We start from the raw sequence: 24,135 nt of genomic DNA on the forward strand, positions 1-24,135 counted from the left end.
GAAGCCATTGAGTTTGGAAATCGGGTTTCAACCAGAATAGCAAGATTCTAGAATAGTCTTTCAACAGCAGTGAAAGAAGCCAAGAATTTAACCAATTATAAGACAGAATGGTAGGAACTACAGGATGTGCTTGCGTAAGACAGCAGAGAGATAGACTACTTGGCAAAGGGTGTCCTTTCTCAATTCCTTTGTAGTCATACTCTATTCAGCAGTGATCTAAGGAAACAGGAAAAAAAAAGGGGGGGGAGAGAGGAGGGGAATGGGAACACATTGAAAAGGTGAGTATTGGGACTCTCCCTGTCACACCTGAGATAACTACTTAGAAGAGAGCCAAGCAAGAAGACAAGCAAAACAACACACTACATTTGGAGAGCATTTGCCAGAGATACAACTATTAAAAACACTCTCACCACCAACCCTGTAAAAAACTTTGATTATTAGAAAAGATAGCCCAGTCCCTTTTTGGGGGTCTAAGAACTGTTGTTCTCTCTTATTCCCATTCTGCATCTGCCTAAGTTTGTCCTGCATCTTGGGACTCATGACGCAGTTCCCTGAGGTAGCCACAGCTTCTCTATAATGTTACTGATGTTACTACTGTCAGTTGCTCCTCGGTATTAGAAGCAACAAAACTGTATACTTGCTTCCTCAGACCAAAAGTATGGGTCTCATTTAATCACAGGACGGTTTCACTTGGAATGGACCTTAAAGATCATCTAGTTCCAAACCCTCTGTCATGGGCAGGGACACCCTCCACTGGATCAGGTTGCCTAGGGCCCCATCCCACATGGCCTTTAATGCTTCCAGGGATGGGGCATCCACAACTTCTCTGGGCAGTCTGTTTCAGTGTCTCATCACCCTCCAAGTAAAGAATTTTCTTTTAACATCTAACCTAAGTTCTCCCTTCTTTTAGTTCAAAACCATTCTCCCTTGTCCTATCATTACCTACTCATGTAAAAAATCTCTCCAATTTTTTTTTCAAAGCTCCCTTCAAGTACTGAAAGGCTCCCCAGAGCCTTTTCTTCTCCAGCCTGAACAATGCCAATTCTCTCAGCCTGTCTTCAGAGGAGAGAGGCTCCAGCCCTCTAATCATCTTTGTGGCCCTCCTCTGGACTTGCTCCAACAGGTGTAGAGAAAGGTCCTAAACAGGACCTATTTAGCTCAGGGACCCTTCTGTACCAATGAACAACTGGTGCTTTTCAAAGAGATGCACAGGCAATGTTTCTTCCTTGTGTCTGTAACTACTGAAAAATCAGAGTCTATAAGAATCCATGTCCTTTCTCAGCTTTTAAAGATTATTTTTTTAATCTAATGCAAACTTGGACATTCCTAATAGAAGAATCCCACATCTTCATTTTTACAAGATAAGAAAAGTTTGTATTCCTCTTGTACTGTTTACAGATTTGGGCATGTTGCCATGTCCTGTACATATCATTGCAGTTCCATGGCTAATTTTTTCCTTTCCAGGTCTCTAATCCTCTTTCTCATCTAGCATTTACTATATGTCTTTGTAAAACAATGCTGAATTCTGATGACCAGTCACCAAGAGTCTATTTATCATATAACACAGGTTCACTCATTTTTTATTTATAGGATTTTTTCTCTTTTTTTTTTCCCCCCACCTGCCCCTCCTTCAGCACAGCACAGAGCTTTTTGGTGAGCAGTCCACAACGATGACCAACATGACTGCAAACAAAGACAGTTGTCTTGTCTTTAAAGTTTGTTACATGTGCGGTGAATGCCTACTAGCAAAACATTTTGTGAGCTCTCCTGCCACAAATGAACCATCTTTTCCCCTTGATGAGTGCCTGGAACATAAATATCACAGATGCAAGTTGTGCTTAACAAGAAAGTGCCACTTATTTCAGTCTTTCAATATTTGATTCACACTGGCATTATGGTTCTTTGCTCTTCCCTCATTTACAAAGGATGAGAGACTGAGGTAGCACTTACCCTTAGAACCAAGAGAGCCTGCTGTGCCAGCAGAAAAAATGTGAGAGGTGGTGATCTCAGCAAGGTTTCATTTTAAGTAACAGCATCTGAGAGGTTTTCAAGACACGGGAAAGATAAGATACCCATGCATTTGACAAAGCCAGAAGCTATTTGATTTCTTTGAACCTGAGGCCTGATGTACGAAAACGAAGCCAATAGAGATTATTTTAGGGGTAAATAGTTGCTATTTTTGGAAAACCATTTACAACAAGGCTGCCCTTTCAACCCTTGTTTTCTTTTGTCATTAGTGCAGCCACAGAGCTGACAGAACACATCAAAAGAAACATCAGAGAAAAAATTAGTCAAGCTGTTGTGCCACCTTGGAGTGCTTACACCTACAGCATTAATTCCGCTTGAAGCTGGGGAAGGCCTGGAATGCCAGCACTTTTTGCCAAAGGAAAGCTGTGCTGGGCACACCATCCACTCCTTGTCACCGCTGTGGATAGCACTTTCCTCACAGTTGTTTCTGTTTAAAAATTATTTAGCATGCTTTTTTTCCCCTCTATTAAGTTATTTTGCATTCCACTGTGGATCAGTAAGTATTGATCAAACCATACTCCTCAAGTCTCAGACAGTGTTAGAATATGACAAGTTCCTGATGCATGACTAAATATGGAAGAATGAGACCAGTTCAGCCACAGTGAATAGAAACTGAAATAACGAGCAGTGAGTAGGATAAGAAAAGCTATATTCAAAAGATATAAACAAGTGAGAAAACCTTCATATATTTCACCAATGGAAAGGCTATAGTCTACACTGTTTTCAATACTTAGCTGCAGGAATTCTAAGGGTATGCAACATTTACTAGAAGAATATTAAATAAATGCAGAGATAGTATTGTCTCTGCTGTCAAATTATTTCTCCACCCTAATGCTGATATGACTGACAATTATAATTTAAGACCGGGTAATGTTTATTTCAGAGCTATTAAAAGCAAAACTGGCAAAAGCAGAGAAGAAAATCTGAAGCCATCTTTTTCCATTTTGCAATTAATAGAGAAAGACAGGGAAGAGACTAAAATCCCACAAGTCCCTGCAAAGCCATTTTCCCAAGATCGCTGGGGTCTGCTTTTGCATTCTTGCTGGACTGAGCATCAGTGAGGTTGCTGCTGCAGAGCCACATCCTGAGCCCAGGGCTCCCAGGAGTGCTGGGGCCCAGACACTGAGATCACAGGACTGCACTTATCACACTGCTGTCACTTACTCAGATGTGTCCGCTTTAGAGGAAAACATCCTACTTCCAAGCTATCTTTTCTTTGTTTAATTGTAACAGGAAGAAGAGCTGCTCAAAGATAGAGGTTGGCCCACAGAGTCATTTCTTTGATGGAGAGTGGAGCTGGCAGACAGTCCCAAAGTCCAGCTGCATCATTTCATCTTCCTGAACTCCCAAACCACTTGTAGCTCAAGTCAGTCCTAGTCAGTCCTAGGATGCGCAACAGCCCCCTCTATGTAAGCAGATTCTCTCACAGAACCACCTCAGATTTATAGGAAACAATGGGGGGAAAAAAGGAGCTACTGAGGTCACATGCTTTACTTGGCAAATGTTTTATTTCCAATATCATGAAGAATCAGGAAAAAATTCCTCCAACCCATCTCTCCACTAATATACATTTAACTTCACAGTATCTCTAATTTATGCCTCTTGGCAAACTTGCAGCTTGCTTTTGTTCTGTGGCTAGGCAAGCTTGGCAAATACCTGGTTTAGGATGAGCACAGCTGCTACATCTTCATACAACCCTTCTCCACCTTGGCAGAAGCAGATAAGGCTAACTAGTCTAGAAATGCCAGAATTGGACTCAGCAGACAAAAAGGAAGAAGCAAAGTAAAACTGAGTATTTCAAAATGGTAATAAGACAAGATGGACAAGATAAGTACTATGTAGCACAGTGTGGAGAGTCAGAAAGGCTGGGGATGGACTTGAAGCGGAAATGTGGCCTCCAAGAAAGGCACAACAACAACAATAATCATACCCAGCTAATTGGAAGCTATTTCAGAATAAAAGCATCCTGGTAGGGGAGAGGGAAAAGATTGAAATATTGATGTATTGAGCAGCAGATGGTTCTTAATTTCTATGGGATTCTATAAATTATAAACAAACATCTTACGCTTTTTTTTTTTTTTGATTAGCAGCCGCCTCCTCAGCAGCCAGATGAGGCCAAAAAATAAGCTAGGAGTAGTTGAAGCACTCTTCAACCGCTTTAGAACTTGCAGAGAAGTCCCAAAGGATTTAAGTTGCTTCCCCCTCTGACTTCATCTTTATTCTGTTCTAGAGTCTTGCAGGACCACTGAAAGTATTGCCATATGGTCAAAACTTTGCCTTGTGCACTGATCCCCACGAGCAGCTGGGAGAGAACACAGTCAGGACAGGTGCCTTAAACTGCTCAAAGGGATCTTCCACACTACAGAGCATCAGGCCTAGTGCATAAACTGGGGGAGCTGGCTGGGACTGACTACTCGCTGCTCGAGGATGGGATGGGCATTGGTCAGCAGGTGGTGACTAATTGTCCTATTCATCACTTAGTTTTCTTGGGGTTTATTCTTACACCCTTCCCCCTGCCACCTCTTCCTCTCTCTCTCCCTCCCCCTCCCGTTTCATTACTATTTTTGCTATTGTTAACTTTATTTCAATTATTAAACTGTTCTTATTTCAAACCATGAATTTTATCTTTTTCTGACTGTCCTCCCTAACCTGGAGGGGCAGGAAGAAATGAACAAGTGGCTGCATGGTGTTAAACCATGACAGCCAGGCTGGATGGAGCTTTGACTAACCTGATCTATTGAAAGATGTTCCTGCTCACAGCAGGGGAGGTGAAGAAGATGATTTCTAAAACTCCATTCCAGAGCAAATCATTCTTTGATCTTTGATTTCAATTCTTTGTATCTCTTCTACTACAGTGTCAACCACATGTGCTCCTTTTGTGAGTTCTCTCAGCAACAGGACACTACCCCATAGAGGCCCCTGTAGTCAGATATGTAATTTCTGGAAAGGTAGAACAGGCAGGGCTGGAACTGAGAACTTTCTTAACTCATTTCAATGGCTACCTGTGAAAGCAGAAGTCTTTCTGAAAACAGAATCCCTGTTCTCTCTAAAAAAGTCAGTCCCTCGAAGCAGAATCTAATCTGCTTTTGCTGAGAAGTCAAGCAATAAATTTCACATATGCACAGAGATGGTCTAAGCTAAAAATCACTGCACAAAGAAACACTCATGAAAATCTACCTCCTAGCTTCATCCCAGGCTGCCACAAACATTTCTGCAGCTGTGTAAGCAAGCTATATCAGGATACCATTCTGGATTAAAAATAGCCTTTCTAGTCAAGTTAGTTTTAGCCCTGAAAATGTCATTCTTTGATCAGCTGACCACAACCACCAAATATGCTTGTGCCTGTGTAAGGAAGTCTCTTCGAATGCGAGAGCTAGCTTATGCCATGGAACACACGTAAAACTGTGGTCTAAGGGGAAAAGAAAATAAATAAGATCAGCAACACTGCTTATATTCCTGACTCAGGAGCAACTTTCACTTGAGAAATGGGGCAAATCACTGCTTTTGCAAATGGCTAGAAGGTACATCTACTTCCTGGGGCTTGCAACACTGTGGTAAGCAACAGACTAGGGTCCTGATTCCCAAAATATATTGCAGCACTTTAATCCATACTAATGTCAATAACTTAAGAGAAATCAGACCCAGTTCATTAGCAGGTTATAATTCAAAGGTATAAAGACAGTATTTCTCCAGAAGCTTTTAAAGTAAGAGAATGAAGAGACTGGAAACAGAATTCTAAGAGAATGGTATATGAAAATGCTCACAGAAAAGTGCCCCATTTATACATGGATTTGCTGATAGCAAGAATACACAAGCTAGACAGAGCAGGAACAGCTCTGCAAGCCTTTAGTCAACTTTCTCACAAGACTAAGCATTTTACAGTTCCACATGCAACATGATAATCAAGTAATCCAAGGCCTGCAAAATACAGCTGCCTTTGAAATATCCTAGATCTTATGGTAGCTCTGGTTGGTATAGACTTAAAAGAAGGTACCGGTGTTGTTTCCAGCTTACCATTGCTGATTTCAGGCAGATCAAATTTAGTGAAATCCCACCACTGGAGCCGGTAGGTGGTGTTGGCAATGTTGCTGGCCACAGCTGATTGTCCATCCCCAATCACAGCACCTACAGAAAAAGGGGGAAATAATTAGTAATTTAATCTCTACAAGATTATCCAGAAAAAAGCTGGGGAGACAAAACCACAGAAAACCTTTCAAAATCCAATACTCAAAACTCTAGATTCTTAAAACACCTTATTTACAGAAATGGTAACATGTTCCCAATAAGCCACAGAACACACAGGAAATTAATAGGAAAGCATCTCCCTGCAACACATTTCTGAAAGAAAATAAAGCTGATAAGAGATAAGACTTGCCCAGACACACAAGGCAGAAATCCTAATCAATTCATTTGATGCAAATGCATTCTTACTTATCAATACCAGTGAAGCTGTATTTTCACAGACCCAAAATTTTTTAGTACAGCTATGAAGGTAGATCAGACTACATACTGATGAAAAGCATTGCCTTGGTAAATTACACACATTTGTGGACATTATCACTGCTACTACTGTAAACTTCACTCAGAAGATACAGGTGGTTGCCTACAGTATTGGCCACATAGCAAAGGTTGTAACAAAAAATTGTTACAACAGTTGTTACAAGCAAGAAAGACCTATGAGCTGGCCCTTTGCTGCTCTAGGTAGTCCAACCTACAGCAGGCAAGGGCTGCTCTGACTCTAGGCAAGTGACATGACCCTTGCTAACCACCCACAGATTTGGACAATAGCCCAAACTAGAAGGCTAAGCAGAATACCTCAGAAACATCACAAAGAACCCAATTTTCCAGGCAGAAAGCAACAGTCACTGGTAACTCAAGTGACCATACATTTGAGAAACCTTGGATGCATTAAATGTGATTCCTAGGAAGACAAATGGATGATAGTACTACAGTCAAAAATCTCATGCTATTTGCAGTCTCTAGGGCTTTCCTACCTGCAGCCCTTGTACTACACAAACATGTTGGAACCCAGAGAAACTCAAGGTAATAGAATTTGGTAAGGGAGAGCAAAACTAGATCATCCCCAAGCACAAAAGACTAAAAGCAAGGCTTCCAGAGTCTATGCAAGCTGGATTTCAGCATCTCTGCACCGTCTCCAGTGGTAAGCACACAGAAAAGTCAGTGCCTTCACTCTCTGAGAAGGGCTGGCTCAGGACCCTGCTGCCACAGCAGCAATCATGGAAGATACATCATTTTGACAACTTTGCCAGTTGCCCCTACAGAGACCTAGGAGCTTGCTGACTGCTGGTAACTGAAACTGGGATGGAGGAAAATGGGGAGTGCAGGGTGCCTGGGTAGTCACTTTTCTTATCAAATCCCAGAAGAATGCTCAGGCTTGCAAAAACAAACAAACAAATAAACAACACACACACACCAAAAAAAAAGGAGGAAAAAAAGTAGGGGGAAAAGCCCTGAAAACACAAACATACTAACAGGTTTTATATTTTCTCTGCAAAGTAAAGAACAAGATGGGCAGGGCAAAGTAAGCAAGAAAATTCTAAACTGGTGCTGATAAATAAAGACAGCAAGAAAGCTGCTTGAGTCTTGATTTTTGGTTCTAGAGAAAGCTCAGAAATATGCCAAGAACTTCTTGAGCAGACAGCTTTACACTATGTACTCAGCTCTGCCAGGCCTCCAGCAATCAACCAACCTCCACCATGTGTCTGCTCAGTCTCTACCTGCCTCTCTGTCAGTCGCTTGGAGACATATCACTTGGAGAGCAGAGTTAAAAACATTTCCATTGCTCTAACACATGCCCAAGGCCTTGTTCTCTAAACAAAACAAAGGGCTCATCTGAACAGAAAATATGCACTGGAGAAAGCAGCTTCAATACATTAATGAAATTACACTTTGCAACAGAAGTGGAAGAAGGACAATTAAATTTTATGTTGCTTCATCTTTAAAAGTTTTCTCGTGGCAAGCCCTGGTTTAGTGCTCAAGGGCTGCTCTTCTGCTATCTTGCTTCCAGCCACCATGTGGAGAACAGAAAACAAGCAGTGCGATTTGCTGCAGGGAAACAGTAACTAATATCACCAAAAAGATAGCAACTGAGTCAGGCAAGGAAATGATCGGCAAAGACAAGCAACAGGAATTCTACTCTGGGAACATAAGTCCAGAATATTGATCTTATTACAGTTATTACAAAGTTACATCACCTCTTTTGCAATGAGTATAATCTTTGTAGGTTATACAAACTGGGTATATATATAAAATATAAACTGGAGAAGAACATACCCTAGAAGAATAATTGTGCTCTCCCTCTGCATCACTGAAGCCTCACACCATCACTTAACTGCTCCACAAAGAGCAAGTTCATCTAGCTCATACAACTGCTGCACCTACTGCTACAAGTATCATTAAAAAAAAAAAGGAGTTGGTACACAGTTTTGCATTTTCTTCTGTGAAGATTCTGATCTTCTCAACCCTTTACCTGTAACCTTCAGGTTAGTTAGAACATTTACTTAAACCTCTTCACCTCCAGAGGCAGTCACATTATAAATGTAGAAGCTAATAATGGAAAAAAGCAGTACCGCCCCACCTACAGCACAGTCCCACACAAATTTGAGAGTCAGCAAAGGCTACCAACTAATGCTAACGCTCCAGGTAACAGATACCTTTATCAAAGGGATTAGGACACAGGGAATACAGAGTGAAAGGTGCATGTTCAGAAGGATTTGACCCATTTCTCAAAGGCTCGAAACCAGTGTATCTAACACTAACCACAAATCCATGATCTACATGCTTTTATTAAGTAGTTATCTCTACTTATACTAATTATGTAATTGAGTAGTGCAATTTTTAAACTATATCTATATAAATATAACGAAGTGAAGTAACTTTTGTATCACAAATCCTACCAGATGTCTCCCACATGCACACATACACTGTCCTACAGTAAAGATGATTAAAGGCATGCAAACATTTCGGACGATCAACTTATGAAGAAAAAAAGAAAAATACCCCCTGGCACAGAACTATGCTATCCTAAACTGTGTTGTTCTCTTTGGTTGACAGGGAAGATTTGAGACCTTGGGTGGAAAACCTAAGAAAGTTAAAATCCTCACTACAGAGCTTTTGTTCACCATGCAGCACGAAAACCCATTCTTAGCTGGCTTTGCCCAGTCAGGGTTTCAGCCTGAATGAGAGCAGGAGGTGCTGTTGCTTCTCAAGTTGCAGTGTATGTAACCTGGAGGAAAACAACACACTCCAGCTTCTTAAATGGGGGTAGCACAGATCAGCTCTTAAAGCACCTGTTCCCACCAGCCACCTGACACTCCTGCTTCCTGGGTCTTCCACTGTTTGATGGGATCACAAGTGACTGTAGCGGGTACCCAAGGGTCTCGGGCTTGTCATCCTCACAAACAGAACGACCTTTTACTGCAGAGATGATGTAGATTTCAAAATGCTGAAATCCAAAGCAAAGGCCAATTGAAATGCAGTGAACGTAGGTTTGATTGGCAGTTTTCCTGCGTCTGTCTATCACTGCGTAATAAACACTGGGTGATGGCAGAAATGAAGATAAATGCTTTCAGCAGCCCCCCCTTCTCTCCCCACCACCCCAATCTCCATCCACCCCCACTGAGCACATGACAAAAGAGTTTAAAGAGTGGGGGGAAAAAAGTCTTAACAAAGACTTAAAAAAAAAAAATCCTCAAATCTTTTCTTATAGGCCACCTACATGTGACAGATATTTATCCATCAGTCTCAATCTCCTCAGAGGATCCAACGTTTCTTGGCATATGGAGAAATGAACCTTCACCAGTCAACTATTGCTCATTTATGAATCAAATCATGCAAACCAATGTCTGAGTTTAGACTGAAAGAGAAATAAGGGGTCCAAACCCACTTTCCCTATCACTCCAGAACTCCCTCAGTGAAAAGCAGGGTAACTCTGGACCACTATTATCAAATACTCAGAAGAATTAATACTGTAGAGCTACACATAAACTTTAGGATACAAGTTTTAAGAACATGAAACATCTATTTATTACATGAATTTCTTTCCCATGTATTTAACAGAAACTAGAGCTCAAATTCTTTCTAGACTAGATCCTTTACTCTTAAGTTTTTAATGTCTGGCAGATTCCCTCACAGTAAGTGATAAAAATATTAAGATGCTTACAGATAAGCTTGAGGAAGCTGGAGAATCCCCTTAGCTAATTTGTGACTCAGTTTGAGGCAGTGATTAGGCCCTGGTATAAAATTCCCCCTAGATTTGTACTTGCATCTTTAAGCACGAGTATCTTTGAAAAGTAATTACCTTTTTATGAAACCACTTGTAACTGTAGCTCATACTGTGGTTATCCTGTACTTGCAGAAACGATCTATCACAGTTGAAGAGTTTTACATGTACTAGTTCTAGATTTACTGTAATCCAGGTTCCAGGAAGTCCGAAACACAAGACAAATCCATTTGATAAACCAAGGATAAGGCTTTTTGCTGCAAGAATGCATCAGATTTTCTCAACCAGTTCTGAAGCAATTTGAATTCAGCCAAAATGATTACTGATCTTGAAGCCTAGTAGAAATGCAACGGGTTCTTACATATCTCCGACCGTGAATTATTTTATGGGGCAACCTGGTTTGGGGAACTGCCTTTGATCACAGTAAATGTATTAAATATGAATTTGACAAGTCCTAGTAAATCTCTGTTCCAGGCTACCATGAAGACACAGCCTTTGAAATGGCCAGGCTAACTAAAACTGGGCTAATGCTGTAGAAACAGTATGCATAGCAACCTGGTATTTTAACGATTTATTCTGCCTGTTCTTCAATGTACTAGCAAGCTGTAAATAGGAAGTAGGCAAAACGATTTTCATGAATGGATGCACAAAATGCTACTAAGAGTAGTTCGGCATACACTGAGCACTGAAGGGACCTTAAGATTCAAATGTTAACTGAGAAAGCCTCTAAGAGGTCTATGCTCTCTGAAGGTTGAGCCCTCAGAAAGCTATTATTTTTCTTTACTGCACATGTATAAAATAAGAAGAAATGTAATTTCCCATTCGTGTTCATTCCTACTACAAAATTGCCTTTTAAAAGGGGCAATACTTAGCATGCAGAGTTCCACAGTCCTATCAGCTATGGGAATTTGAGCAGGCCTCAGCTGCTAAGTAAAGATGACCGTCCTAATAGGAGCCAGTGCCCAAGGGCTCCACTCACATTGTGAACAATGCAAACATCATATGGAAGAGGGAATTTTTCAGCCACAAGTTTAAGACTTCAAAAGGAAATGAGTTTATCTGCAAGGAACACAAGCAAAAAATGAACAGATGCCCTGCCCAAAGCCTCCATCTCCAGTACAGTCAGGATGGCTCCTTGACATCTTATCTTCCTATATTTTTTTCTCTGATCATCTAACAATTAATACAGAAATGCATCTAGTACACATTTCTCTTTGATGAGAGGATCCAATTTTCCCTCAGGGAAACTAGAAGACATTACAGTCCTTTTCAAATGCATCCCCTCTTATCTGAATTGTTTGCACCTCACCAAGCAAACTGGTAGTTTCAGGCTTCTCTGCTGCTGTTCACCGGAGAGAGATCCCCTGCTCATGTCACCCAGAAAGAAATTGGAAAATCAGATGTACAATAGCATGGTGAGTTTCCGGAACCAGCAAGAATTGGGCTAGCAGTATTCACACAGAACCTCGCAGATGAGGAAAACTCTGTACTTGATGAAGAATAAGGTGTCTTATCATAGCCTTTGCATATACACTTTGGAGCAAGCAAATGTCACTGTTCAGGAAGCCATCATCCTACTCAGGGTGACCAAAAAGAACAAGCAGTTTTAATTTCCTTACTGTGGCTACATCAAAGCCTCTCAGCTTCTGTTAGCAACAGATCGTGGTCTAAGTCTCCAATTTGCCAAGAACTTTCTCCAACTATTCAATATCAGATATGCACTGCTGAACAGAAAAAAACCCAACAAACAAACTTTAAGGAATTCACAGAATTCCTTCCTTCTACCTCCCAAATCACTACCAATCATTACCTCAGGTACAACCACACCACAACAAAAGTCTACAGCATTTAAGACAATTTTTGCACGCTATCTGTAAGAATCATAATCTCTCATGCCATTAAAAACCCCCACAAACAAACAACAACAAAACACACAAATACCATCGGAACCATGGGCATACCACAGTGTCTTACTTCTCACCTCAATGATGAGTAGAGAGAAAATAACTGCTCAGCAACTGCTGAGAGAAAGGAGAAGGGACGAACAGGAAGTGAGAGCTTGACTTCAGCAACTGAACACAAAGTTAGCAGTCATGTGTTATTAACGATATGTAATTATTCAGCTTATGGACAGTTTGTAAGTTCATTCTTGTAGGGTAGTAAGTACAGTTCAAAAGAAAACTGAAAATTCTCCTTGCAAAAGAAGCAAAGTTGCAAGCCTTAGTGGTGCTCTTACACTTGTACAACTCAAATGAAACCGTTAAGTGCTATTTTCTTCTTTATAAGAAAATCTTTATAAACAAGGATAGTTTAGGATCAGATGTTTGTTTTCTCATTTGTCATTTACAATGCTCTTAGCTGCAGTGGATCTGAAGTTCCATGCAAAGGCTCCACTACACCGATTGTTTTACACTATGTAACAGCATGCATGCATACATCTTTAAAAGAGAAAAACCCCCACTTCTTTAGGGACCAGCATGAAACTCATGGAATTCTGATGCTGGGTACAGTACTGAAATGGCACGTAAAGATATGGAAGTGCTCCACGAAGCACTCGGGTGGAAATAAATGTCATCAGGCTACACAGCCAAGGGAAATCTTCCTGTAAATTGAGATGCTGTATCACTGAAAGAGCTCGACAGGAAAAGGTTATGGAAACAGAAAGAAACATCTGTTACCCTTGGCTGAAACAATTTGCAAGTTGTTTGAGAAGTGGGTGGTCAAACAAGCTTTCTCTCTTTTCATTTAGGCCCCTTGCTGGGAAGGGTAGCCAAGGCTGGAGTCTTTTATCAGCTAACTGCTGGAGCTGTTAAAGGAAGTTTCTGCAGACATTATCGCTTGTTTTGAGATCCTTTCCTTATTTCCATGTGATAGCGGCATGTGTTAAAAGCATGCCTCATACTACCATATGATTCAAGCAGTAAAACATGTTTCCTTCAGTATAGCCTTTTAGGGAAAATATTCAAGCACTAAAAATATATTCCAATCTGCATTTCATTTAACTAATGTTTTGGTTTGACCTTTTCTGCATATTTTCAGCCTTTTATATGATTTGTCTGTATGCATAAAGAAACCCTAACATAAAACAATGAGTAAATGGTTGGAGAAAAGGATTTACACTTTCTTCATAATTTCTGTTATTCCATACACCATAAAATCCTCTGATACTTAAAAATCAGGCATAAGAGCCATCAAGCTACTGCCCTGGTGAGGGAGTCAGAACCCTATTTACTGGAAAATACTGGGGAAATAAAGACAACTTTATCTTGTCAGTGTGAGGAGAAACAATAATCTGGGTTACAGATATTCTGCATCTGGAGGTCCATACCAATCTACTAAAAAAATCAGTGAGATAATACATTTGAAATCAGCTCCCAAGCAACTGATGCTGCAAAAATGTTTTTGTAAGTTAATCAGGGCAGGAGGGTGGGGGATGAAGAGGGCAGTGAATGAGGTTAAGACACACTGTAAGATGAAACGGTAGAAAAGAGCTGAATTTTGCAGTCTCTAAAGAAATGTGTATTCATTTCCTTTACCTCTGAACCCACACATGAGGGCATATTCACAGCCCTCCTCCCTTGCAAGGTTCCAGAAATAGCAGGTGACTCTCCATATCAAAATGCCACATTTCTCCTGCCAGAATTTAAGTTTAACAAAATTCCTGTGAACGTGAACTAGGAAAGTCTCAATACCTAATCTGTGCTTCTGTGTTGTGTGTCGCCCTGGGTTTTTCCCTCTGCTAACTCTGCCTCTTGCAATGCCTCTGCTCTGTGCTTCTGCTCTCTCCCATCACCAAGTACCTTGCATCATTACCAAGCCCTTCGTTAAATGCTGTTGGAAGTCCGCTTTCTAACCTCCACATCTGTGTTCATTCTCTGCACAAAACCAGAGCAAAATCTGTGCCTGGCAGGCATTTCCTTTTGTAAAACTCCTTCGTCTTTCCTTTTCTGACTTTTCAGAGCATGAAATGTGCCTGCTAATCCTAATTGCCTCAGATGGAAAGTCTTGCAGAGACTAGTTGAAGGGGGTATCCTTCCACCCAGCAGCTGTGAGCAGGCACCAGATACTAAACTCTTGAATTTCCAGAGTTCTCATCTCACTTTGTTGCCTTTATGAAGAACACAAGGACAACCTTGCACAAGTAGCTTCTTTAAGGAAACGAGGACTTGCCTTCCCAAACTTCCCCTCCCCTGCCTAAATGGTCCTTCCAGTCCAAGAGCACACTCTGAACTCATTGTGCGACCTGACTCAAGGTAGGCAGTCCTCAAATACTGCCGCCATATGTCAAAACAAAATAGTTAAATGTCTGGCTTTTCAGCCAGAAATTTGCTCATCTGCATCCCAACACCAGCTGTCTTACTGAAGAAAAAGTTTGTAAGGTCCCATTGGCACATCTGCAGCTGGCCTTTCCATTAGCAGTGTCATGGCCAGTAGCACAGGCACTGAGAAACTGAATCAGTACTGCATTAAGGCATTTTTGCATCCAACAAGCATTAAAGAAGTTGACTTTCTGGTTTAGCAGTGTTTGTCTGGATTCAGAGGGGTATTTCCACTACACAAACAAAAAACTCCTACAGAGGGTTGCTGTCATTGCCTAACCAGAATATTCTTACCACCCAAGGCTTGTGTCCTCCACAGTTGTCACACCACAAGGTCTACTAGGTCTACTGCAGCTCACTCATCTAACATAGATGCTAACACAGTATCAGACTAATCCTGTTTTGCCAAAAACTGTTGTTTACAGTTTTAGTTTATTCAGAGGTCTCACGATTTCTTGAGATTTTGTTACAGAAGCTGTTTGCCAAGACCCTTGCCAACTCTAGCCCATATTCCAGTCAGGTTATACTTTATCATCAACCCCACAGCTCATAAGTTAGTGTGGCCACAGTTTTAGTTCACACTAAGTGATTCCTCTTCTGAGAAGACACCCAAATAATGCTGTAACAGCACTCCCCATCTAACCAATATAGCTATGCCAACAGACAGATGTAGAATAGATGCAAAAATAACAAGTGAAACTGCTTTACACAGGAAAGCCTTTTCCATTGTGAGTGTGCATTTTAACTACATGAAATCCTATTAATCCAAACAAATCAGCAAGCCAAATGCCTGCTACCGCCTCTGCAGCTCTTACTGCAAGAATGTGTGCTTAGCACAACTTGAAATGTGCGTGTCTTATGCCAAAACACCCATCTGCAATGGAGAAAAAACCTCAGCAGTATCTTTGTAGAGCACATGCATGCCTTATCAACCACCACATTGCAAAAATACAAACTTTCACTAACCCGAGAAGCAGTATGTTCCCTGGAAGGGTTTGAATTCTGGAGACTTAATTGTTTATCAGTACAACAAGCTTCCACACTGGAGCCACTTTTCATTGTGGAAATAGCAGTACATAGTATTAATAAAAGCACCAAGCACAAAACCACATTCAATGGCTTGTACTTGCCAGTGAATGGAAGACTTACAAAAACTATTACTATCCTAAACACGTTTCAGGGCTACTGTATTATAGCATAAGCCTTGTGCATTCAAACTTGCAACGGAAATGCTGCATCAGCTTAGTGACACAGACTGACCACCACAATACAGAGCACTAAGCTAAACACCTTCAATGGTTGATTACATTCCACAGTCATAATATCCTGTGAGCAGGACAGGTCAGCTGAGGAAATACATACTTGTTCTGAATTTGTACTCATCTAGGCAGGTTAAGATGAAGTCACGTGCTCTCAGAGAAAAACGCACCTCCATTCATCTAGGGGGAGGTCCTGACAAATAAACTCCATAAACTAGCGAAGTGTCTTAGGGCAAACAAAGAGCCAAATGGCAGAATTTATAAAATGTATTTTAACATGTGTTCATTAAGAGCCTCTCGTCAGACCCATGTGTCCTGCAGTCAGTGTGTCTGCAAAAGAAAACAGACACTAACCTTGCATAGGGTTAATGCTAGAATACAGCATTAACAATACAATACACCAATACTAAGCTGGAAAGACATCACTAAAGAGAACAATTTACAAGGTATCCTCAATCTAAAGAGCAAGGAGAGAAGGCAGGACAGGAACTGGAAAGTAAGCAGCCATACTTGCTGTTTTTTAGGTAGAGAACAGAGACATAGCCAAAAAAGAAGAAAACAGGCAAGCTGAGAAAACACAAAATTCAGCAGTAGTTTAACTCATGTGAAGGCAGTTTAAATTTAAAGTATGGCGAGATGGAAAGGAGGAAGCCCAGGCTGGAAGAACATAATGGGGAGACCACATTGTTCCAACTGAAAAAGAACACAGTAAAAGAAACATACAGCAAATGAAGTACTTGGCTCTCGCAGTGTTCTGAACCCTTTCTGATGGAGGAAGTTTTGAGGGTGGTTTGGCATGATCTAGATGACAGCAATGGAAACCAGATTCATTCCTTATTGCTGCTAGCTTTAATGCACAAAGCACGTTGCAGCACCTCAGTGACTCACAGAGATCTCCATATGGAGCCAATTCAGGCTCAAGGGATGACCCAGATCCCAGCACGTGTGGAGCAGGACTGACAAAGCACGTTAGTCCACACCTTGATGGACCATGTGTAACAACAGGAAAGTAACCATGCAACATTCGGAATACAGATGCAGCATCAGAGCTCCTAGAAGGCAGTAGGACTCCACCAAGAAGTTTGACCAAACCTTGCAATGACTTCTGTAAATCTGTGTCACAGCTCAGTTCAATACAGACAAGTCCAATCCACTGCAATTACAACAGTGACTAGAAGATGAAAAGAGACTAACACCTTATCACATTATTTTAAGAAGTATTAAAAGTCAAACTCAAAGCCACACACAGAAAGACTAAGGCAGCAGAAGTACTTATTAGCTACTCAGCATGTAGGCCCTGCACTACACAACTTCAGATGGGTTTTATTTCTTTTTTTAGGGCAGATTTGACCTTAATCCAGCTTGAATTAGCTCATAATGCTTCCAGAGGGTGCTAAGCAGACCTGTCCAAGAAGCTGCTGTACAAAAAAACTGCTACAGCTATTCCATACAGTATTTACAAGAAAGAATGTAGGGAAATTCACATGATGAAAACAGGGGAATCACAATTTACTGATTTATAGTAAAATTCTAAATTATACACAAAAGAGATTTGGAGCAGGCCATGCTTTACTGGAGGTAGGGAGTCACAAACTAAAAAGAAACTAGTGAAAGGTTACAAAATCTCATCCTCACAGCAGCAGAGACAGAGGTTCAGCTCCTACCAGATCAAAGAACCAGCAGTAGTACATTCTAGAAGGTGATGAGCACTCCAGGTCAGCCTCTCAGTCTTAGCATTCAGTGTAAAATTACAGTCCCAAATGACAATTTTATTTGGCCTCACAAGTCATAGGACAGCAGAAGTTAAGCAGTAGCTCACTAAAATCACAGAAACAGAAAGACTGACATCCAATTACAGCTATTTTCTTTGCAAGCAGAGAAGTTATGACAGGACTTTGCCTTCAGCTTTCCCTGTTTGTTGTGTCAACAGACGTGCATGTACCTATGAATGAAGGTTCTTCTGTGAAACCTCATCAGTCAAGCTGGGTCACGAAAAGACAGACACATACTCTCCTTCTTTCACCCCTTCTATGCCTTCCAGATACAGAATTCAATAAAGTCCTCAGTGAAATGTTTTCTCACCTTACCTTTCAAAACATTTGCAAATCTGCTCATTCCATGTGGCCTATGAGCTCTTTCTCTAAGTTTTGTTATTGAGTCCCTCCCCATCACAACTCAATGTCTTCCAGTGTTTACCATCAGCCCTTCTCTCATTTCATCTTGCTATGATCTCCAGTCTGTAAGCACTGTTAGTTACTTGCCTCCTCTCCGCTCTCTTTTTCCTGTGCCTTCTTTCCCTTCTACTCTGGCAAAGTAGTTTTGGATTTCCTTTATGCTTTTCAATGTCCTCATAATGGGGGTGTGGGAGTCTATATGCATGTGTTGGGTATTTGCCTCCTTCCCTCAGTCATGCTCCCCAGCAGATTTTGAGCCTGACCCATCCCCAGTATCAGTACCCATTCCATCATCTACTGCAAGACAACTCTAATGAAGACCATCACCAGACCCATTCTCTCCACTAGACTTTTCTCTTCTACTATGGCATCTCAGAGAAGTCTGAGATCTGACTCGGTTGGTCTATCAGGAACCAAAGTCAAGATCCTCAAACAACTTCTGTGTGCAGCACACCAGGAGACATCACATGGATAGGTGCATGCATGCCCACACCACGAATGCTAATATGAACAATTGTTTGAAAGGAGACAAAGTGTTTCTCCAGCTTAACTGAAACCCACGCCTGCAATCCCAGCTGCCTCATCACCACCTTTGACTCATTCCTCAAACCCTCCCCTCCTCCAGCCTCCATTTGTCTCTGCTCAGAATCTCAGCTGCTTATAAGAAAATTACCAAGCGACATTACCCCCTCTATCCTTTCAAACTTCTCTTCCCCTCCTGCAATTCCTCCCATCATATACACAAGCACGTTCTCAACCCTTCTAAGCACTTCACCTGCCTCTATGATTTTACTGTGTCAGTTTCTATCCCTTGACATTTGTCAGTAAACATTTGTATGCTCCACTCCTCCCTCTCACAATACAAATATGCATTAACTTCTGGCATCTCTAAATTTCCCAGACTCTGGATCACAGTTTGTGGCACAGGATGTCCAGGGTGAGAAGAGGAAATGCATTTACCCCCATATGTTCTTCTCATCTCTAGCTCTCAAACTGTACGCTATGAACTCCTGGTAGTCACTTTTCTTTTTCCCCTCCAGCACACCTTCCGTCTCTCACCTACTACTGAAGCTGCTCTACTTCTAGTGACCCTCTTCCTGGTCAAAGCTCAGGACTAGTAGTCTAACTGTCATCATCATCTCTTTATTAGAAAAGGTGGTAACATTTTTGATTCTTCAATTACTCCTCCCTTGCCTCATGTGAGTGACTGCCACCCCACTACCATTACCACCCTAACCACCCCCAAAGATGCCGAAAGAAGAAAAACGAGCAATTATGACAATCACCACAGCTTTTTCCACACTGATCTCTGTTTTTGCTGCCAGCCTTGAAGTTATCTCATGGGTCATAAGCCACACCTAGGTACTCCTCCCCTGTTGCTGGAAAAACTAAGGAGTTGAAGCAGCTTGATACAGCTGAAATTGTACATAGTTTCAGGCAGTGCTTGAAGCAAGGGAAAGAGATGTATCCTGGTTCCCAGATCAGCAAGAGTGCAACTCAGAAGCCAGACTACCAGGGAGCTCAGCAGGACTTAGAGCCCAGGGCAATTATATGTATAGAGGCTGCCTCACAGCTCCTGCTGATTTTGAATTCTCAGAAACATAAGTCCTGCCTGCCAGGGCTGCTGGATTATAGCCCACACTGAGCTCAACTGGAGAGTGTGTCAACTACTGCTCAAGAAAGCAAAATACAGCTTCCTTTAATAGCACTGACTCGTAGCGCCTGCTTAGTTCAAAACCAGCTCTGAGCTCCTGCAGACACTGAAGACCATTCCCTCTTCAGCTCCATTCCAGAGGTGGTGGATACACTAATTTAAAAAGGCACAGGGCATGGAGGGAGACATATATGAGGTACACCCCTAGCTTTGGATCCTGTTTATATTTTCTAGTGTTCAAAATCTCCTGCTGCCTGCATTTATTTTTCATTGAGTTCTGAAGTAACAAGTTAAAAAGCTAGTGCTCTCATCCTGACTATGGCCTGTATTTGCTATTGCACAAATACCATTTGGCTTCTCTGTTCGGTTTTCTCCAAGAATTTCCCTGTCTCAAGTAAGATACTTAACACCTTCCATATTTTTAATAACTCCAAACCACTGACAAATCCAGCCTTTATGTTTTGGGGAAAGTCCACAGCCTAAATTTATTTGCCTAGGCTCTGCCTTTGCCAAGGGCATGTTCTAAAACTCCTCCAGCTTCCACACAGAGAGGGTAACTTCTCAGTGTGGCTCAAGTAAAGTAAAACATACGACTACGGTAAACCCAGAAGTCAAAAGTAACTCTGAAGAGGCAGGCAAGTTGTCACTAACCTTGCAATACCTTTCCATACATCTTCCCCTGCAATCAAGGAAAACCAGTAGCCAGAAGCATAAATTCAACAGCACCAGCTAAGGTAACAATACTATGTGGAAGGAAAACTACCACTGCAGAATCAAATAGCTAACACAACCTTTGATTTGTTTACATGAAGTGATAACAGACTGATACATTAATGTTCAATTTTTAAAAAAAGGATCCAATGATACAGTCCCATCTACCTGTGAAAGAGAGATGGAGATCAGCACATAGATCCCTTATACAACATACAACTATGTTGCCATAGCAAGAGTTTCCTCCATCTTTGTGCCAGGGTGGCTATAAAAATGTCTAGAAATATATTCTATATCAGGCGTAGCAAATCTGGCTCAGGGTTTGCTTTGTGGTGTTGGGTGTCCCTCCCCCCCCCCAATATAAAACACGTAAGCAAAAATCATGACTAATCTCTTCAAAGATGATGGCCAAAATGTGGCAGGCCTCTGAGAATTCCTACCCCTCTGCACTGCAGATCGCACGGGTCCTTGCCTCCCCTCTGCGCTCTGGAGCATGGATGGTTTTTTTAATTATTTTCACCCCCTTTTAAAAGAAGGCAGCAAGCTGTGGGAAAATACTTTTACGGTTAAGTGAGCTTTACCACCCACAAAGAGACAGGTCCCCAAGGGGCCCTCACCGCCCACAAAAAGATGAGCACTTCTGCAAAGCCTTACCCCTTCTGATATAATGATATCTAGAAATTCATCACTTTAACAATGCACACAAAAGGAATCAGCCTGCACCCTTCACTTTTAAGAACATCATCATCTTTCTCCAATGCCTTTCTGAATCTCAAAGGCAGCTTTAGCTTCCCAGCCACCAGTACAAAGAAAGGCTTATTGGGACAGTTTGCATCAGAAAATACATTATACAAGCTTTCTCAGATTCAGTGCTCGCTTCCATCATGCACTGGAACAGACAACAGCTTGTGACATGATGCCAATGGTGAGCAGAACCTCTCCTGCACTGGAACCCCTGCAGACACCCTATGAAGACTCCTGTACATATACCAGTAACTTCAAGACCAGTTCTATGATCATAAACATCCCCTTGACACCAGGCAACAATTTTGCTAGTTGAAATACTCCACGTAGTGAAAAAACACCTACTTCAGCAATCAGCTACCACAAAGTAAGCGGTGAACTTTATATGGCAGTCCTTCAAGAAATAAAAAAACCCTAACACCACCACTCAAATATATGTCATTTTTTTCCAGTCTAAATTGGCCTGACGTCAGGTTCTGCCTTTTGTCTATTGAATTTAAGGGTGCTCAATCAGAAATCTTTCCCCAACAGGTATATCTAGACCAATCAAGTAACAACAACTACCAACTACTTCTTTGATTAGCTAAGTACATTAAACTTATGTCGTTCCACAGATGAAGTTTTCCTCAGCTGATTCTTCCTTCAGCTATTTTGAGTCCTGAAGTGTAGACACAGAGTTGCACATGGATTTGATCATCATCTGGAATGGGATCAATAAGACCATAAAGAAAGGTAACAAGCAGTTTCATAGTCCCTGATACTACTTGCCTACATAAGGTCTTAGCACTATGTCATCATGACAATTCATATTCCCTTGGTTCACAGGCAGCTCCCCAAAGCCATTTTCAGAGTTACTACATTGCCCAAAACAAACCTTCACAACCTGCAAAGGGGATTCATATTATTTGTCCCAAGGCATCTCATCTCACTCTGGGCTGTAATAATATTCATTTAGCCACAACAGTACCATTGAATCATCACTGGGAACAAAGTGAATGCAGGAAAGATCAACCCTCCAAATAAACAGAATGCAATCGCCACTGTCACAATCCAGATTTTATTATCTACTGAAAGAAGTGGATCAATCCCAGACCTCAAACACCTGGTTCTTTGAAAGGCCAACAGGAGTAGACTGTAACTAGAGTGCTTCACAGCTGACTTGTTTGAAATACATCTTGTCTTTGGTCTAGAGTCATTCCATAAAAGTGCTTTAACTGTCCAAAATCTTCCCTGTTGTTTCAGCTCAATTCAGGGCCTTAAGCACCACTCTGCTACATTTGAACAGTCTTCCACAAATGCATACAAAAGCCTATGAAGTGCTGCTAACAACAATCCTGCAATTGCATCAGCAGCTCTTCTGTGACACACAATGGTAAAACTGTAACTGGTACTTCAAGGCTCTGTATTTGGGACCTTTTAAACCTTAAATATGACTTTCTCATGGGGAGGACAGTCCTACACATAGCTCTATCAACTTCTCTCATGGAGCAGCAGCAAACATCTCCACAAGTCCTGAAATGCAGCCAGTCACAGACAGCATCTGGCGCACATGAGTAAATGCAGATCTTTCCAACTACTGCTAATCTCAGTGCAATCGCACTAGACAAAAATCCCATGACACTTCAGACCTCATCAAGCATGTCCTGTAAAATGAAGTAGCCTGCACTCACTCTGACCAGAAGAGTTGTGCTCATTCTAATCTCACTTGCAAATAAAAATTGTAAATTATGCTCATAATGTACAGCCACTGATCCAGAGCAAGTCTTTCTATGGACAGCTATGCTCCACAAGCAGGCAATTGAGGGCTTTTCAGCTTTCAGTTACCAAAGGGAGCAGAAAATCAGACTCTTGACACAAAATAAATGTATACTTATGGAAAATTAGTAACCATTCTCCAGTAACATCTACACTCTCAGACAAACCTTCAAAGAGCCAGAAGTCCTCTGCAGTTACAGCCATTACAAGGTTTTACAACAGGATTAGGAGATGATCCCAATATGTGCAACCAGAAGCAGCTGTACCTACTCCTGAGATGCAGTGTTTAGCACAGCTAGAAAAAACTCTTCTCACCTACACTGAACACCAGCATCATTTCACTGTTCCTGTGCATTCATTCAATTCAGAGAATCACTGGAGATTGAGAGTGGAAAGGACCTCTGAGATGCTCTATATCACCCCCCTGTTCAAAGCAGTTTGAATTACAGCAGGTTACCAGGGAATATCTCCAGTAGAACCTGGATGTCTCTAAAGACAGAAACCCCATAACCTCCCCAGGAAAACTGTTCCAGCATTTGACCACTCCCACAATAAGGAAAAGTTTTTTTAAGTTCAAATGGAATTTCAATTTGTGTCCATTGCTTTCTGTCCTTTCACTTGGCATCCCCAAAAAGAATCTATCTCCCTTCTCTTCATTCCTTTATACACATTGACAGTATCCAGTCCAAGCCCTCTCTTCTCCAGGCTGAAGAATCCCAAGTTGAGTCTCTCTCAACCTCTCCACTCAAGTAAGTCTCTAAACCCTTACTCATCTTTGTGGCCCTTCACTGCACTTACTCCAGTATGCCCAGGCCATCTTGCACTGGAGGTCAAGGACTGGACAAGACACAACAAATCTGGTCTTAATAGGTCTGAGTAGAAGGATCACATCCCTCGGTCTGCTGGCAATGCTCTTCCTAATTCAACACAGTATACCGTTAGCCTTATTTTCTGCAGGGGCACATCTGCTGGCTCATGTTCAGCTTGCTGCCCGCAGAACTCCCAGGTCATTTATTGCAAAGTTTCTCTCCACACGGTAGGTCCATAGCCTGTACTGGCGGATGGGGTTATTCTTCCCCAGGTGCAGGACTCGGCATCTCTCTTCACTGAACTTAATGAGAATTTATTGGTCCATTTCCCAGTCTATGAAAGCCACCCTGCAAAGCAGCATAACTTTCTGGTTCATCACTTAATTCTCCTAGTTTTGCTGCAGGTGCACTCTGACCCATCACTGAAGTGATGAACGAAA

General features: G+C 41.6%; 1 protein-coding gene across 4 annotated transcripts in view; it reads right to left on the reverse strand.

Annotated features, from left to right (window-relative positions):
* Positions 1-24,135, reverse strand: part of AMBRA1 (autophagy and beclin 1 regulator 1) — a 131,182-nt gene that overhangs the window by 47,267 nt on the left and 59,780 nt on the right. For all 4 annotated transcript variants that reach the window (XM_050336795.1, XM_050336794.1, XM_050336796.1 and 1 more), the window contains one exon: positions 6,043-6,153. In XM_050336795.1, coding sequence (XP_050192752.1) covers positions 6,043-6,153 — 111 coding nt within the window. The remainder of the gene's footprint in view (positions 1-6,042; positions 6,154-24,135) is intronic.

Source organism: Myiozetetes cayanensis, unplaced genomic scaffold (genome assembly GCF_022539395.1).
Source record: "Myiozetetes cayanensis isolate MyiCay16 unplaced genomic scaffold, myiCay2020 scf6-25, whole genome shotgun sequence".
Classification (NCBI taxonomy): Eukaryota; Metazoa; Chordata; class Aves; order Passeriformes; family Tyrannidae; genus Myiozetetes; species Myiozetetes cayanensis.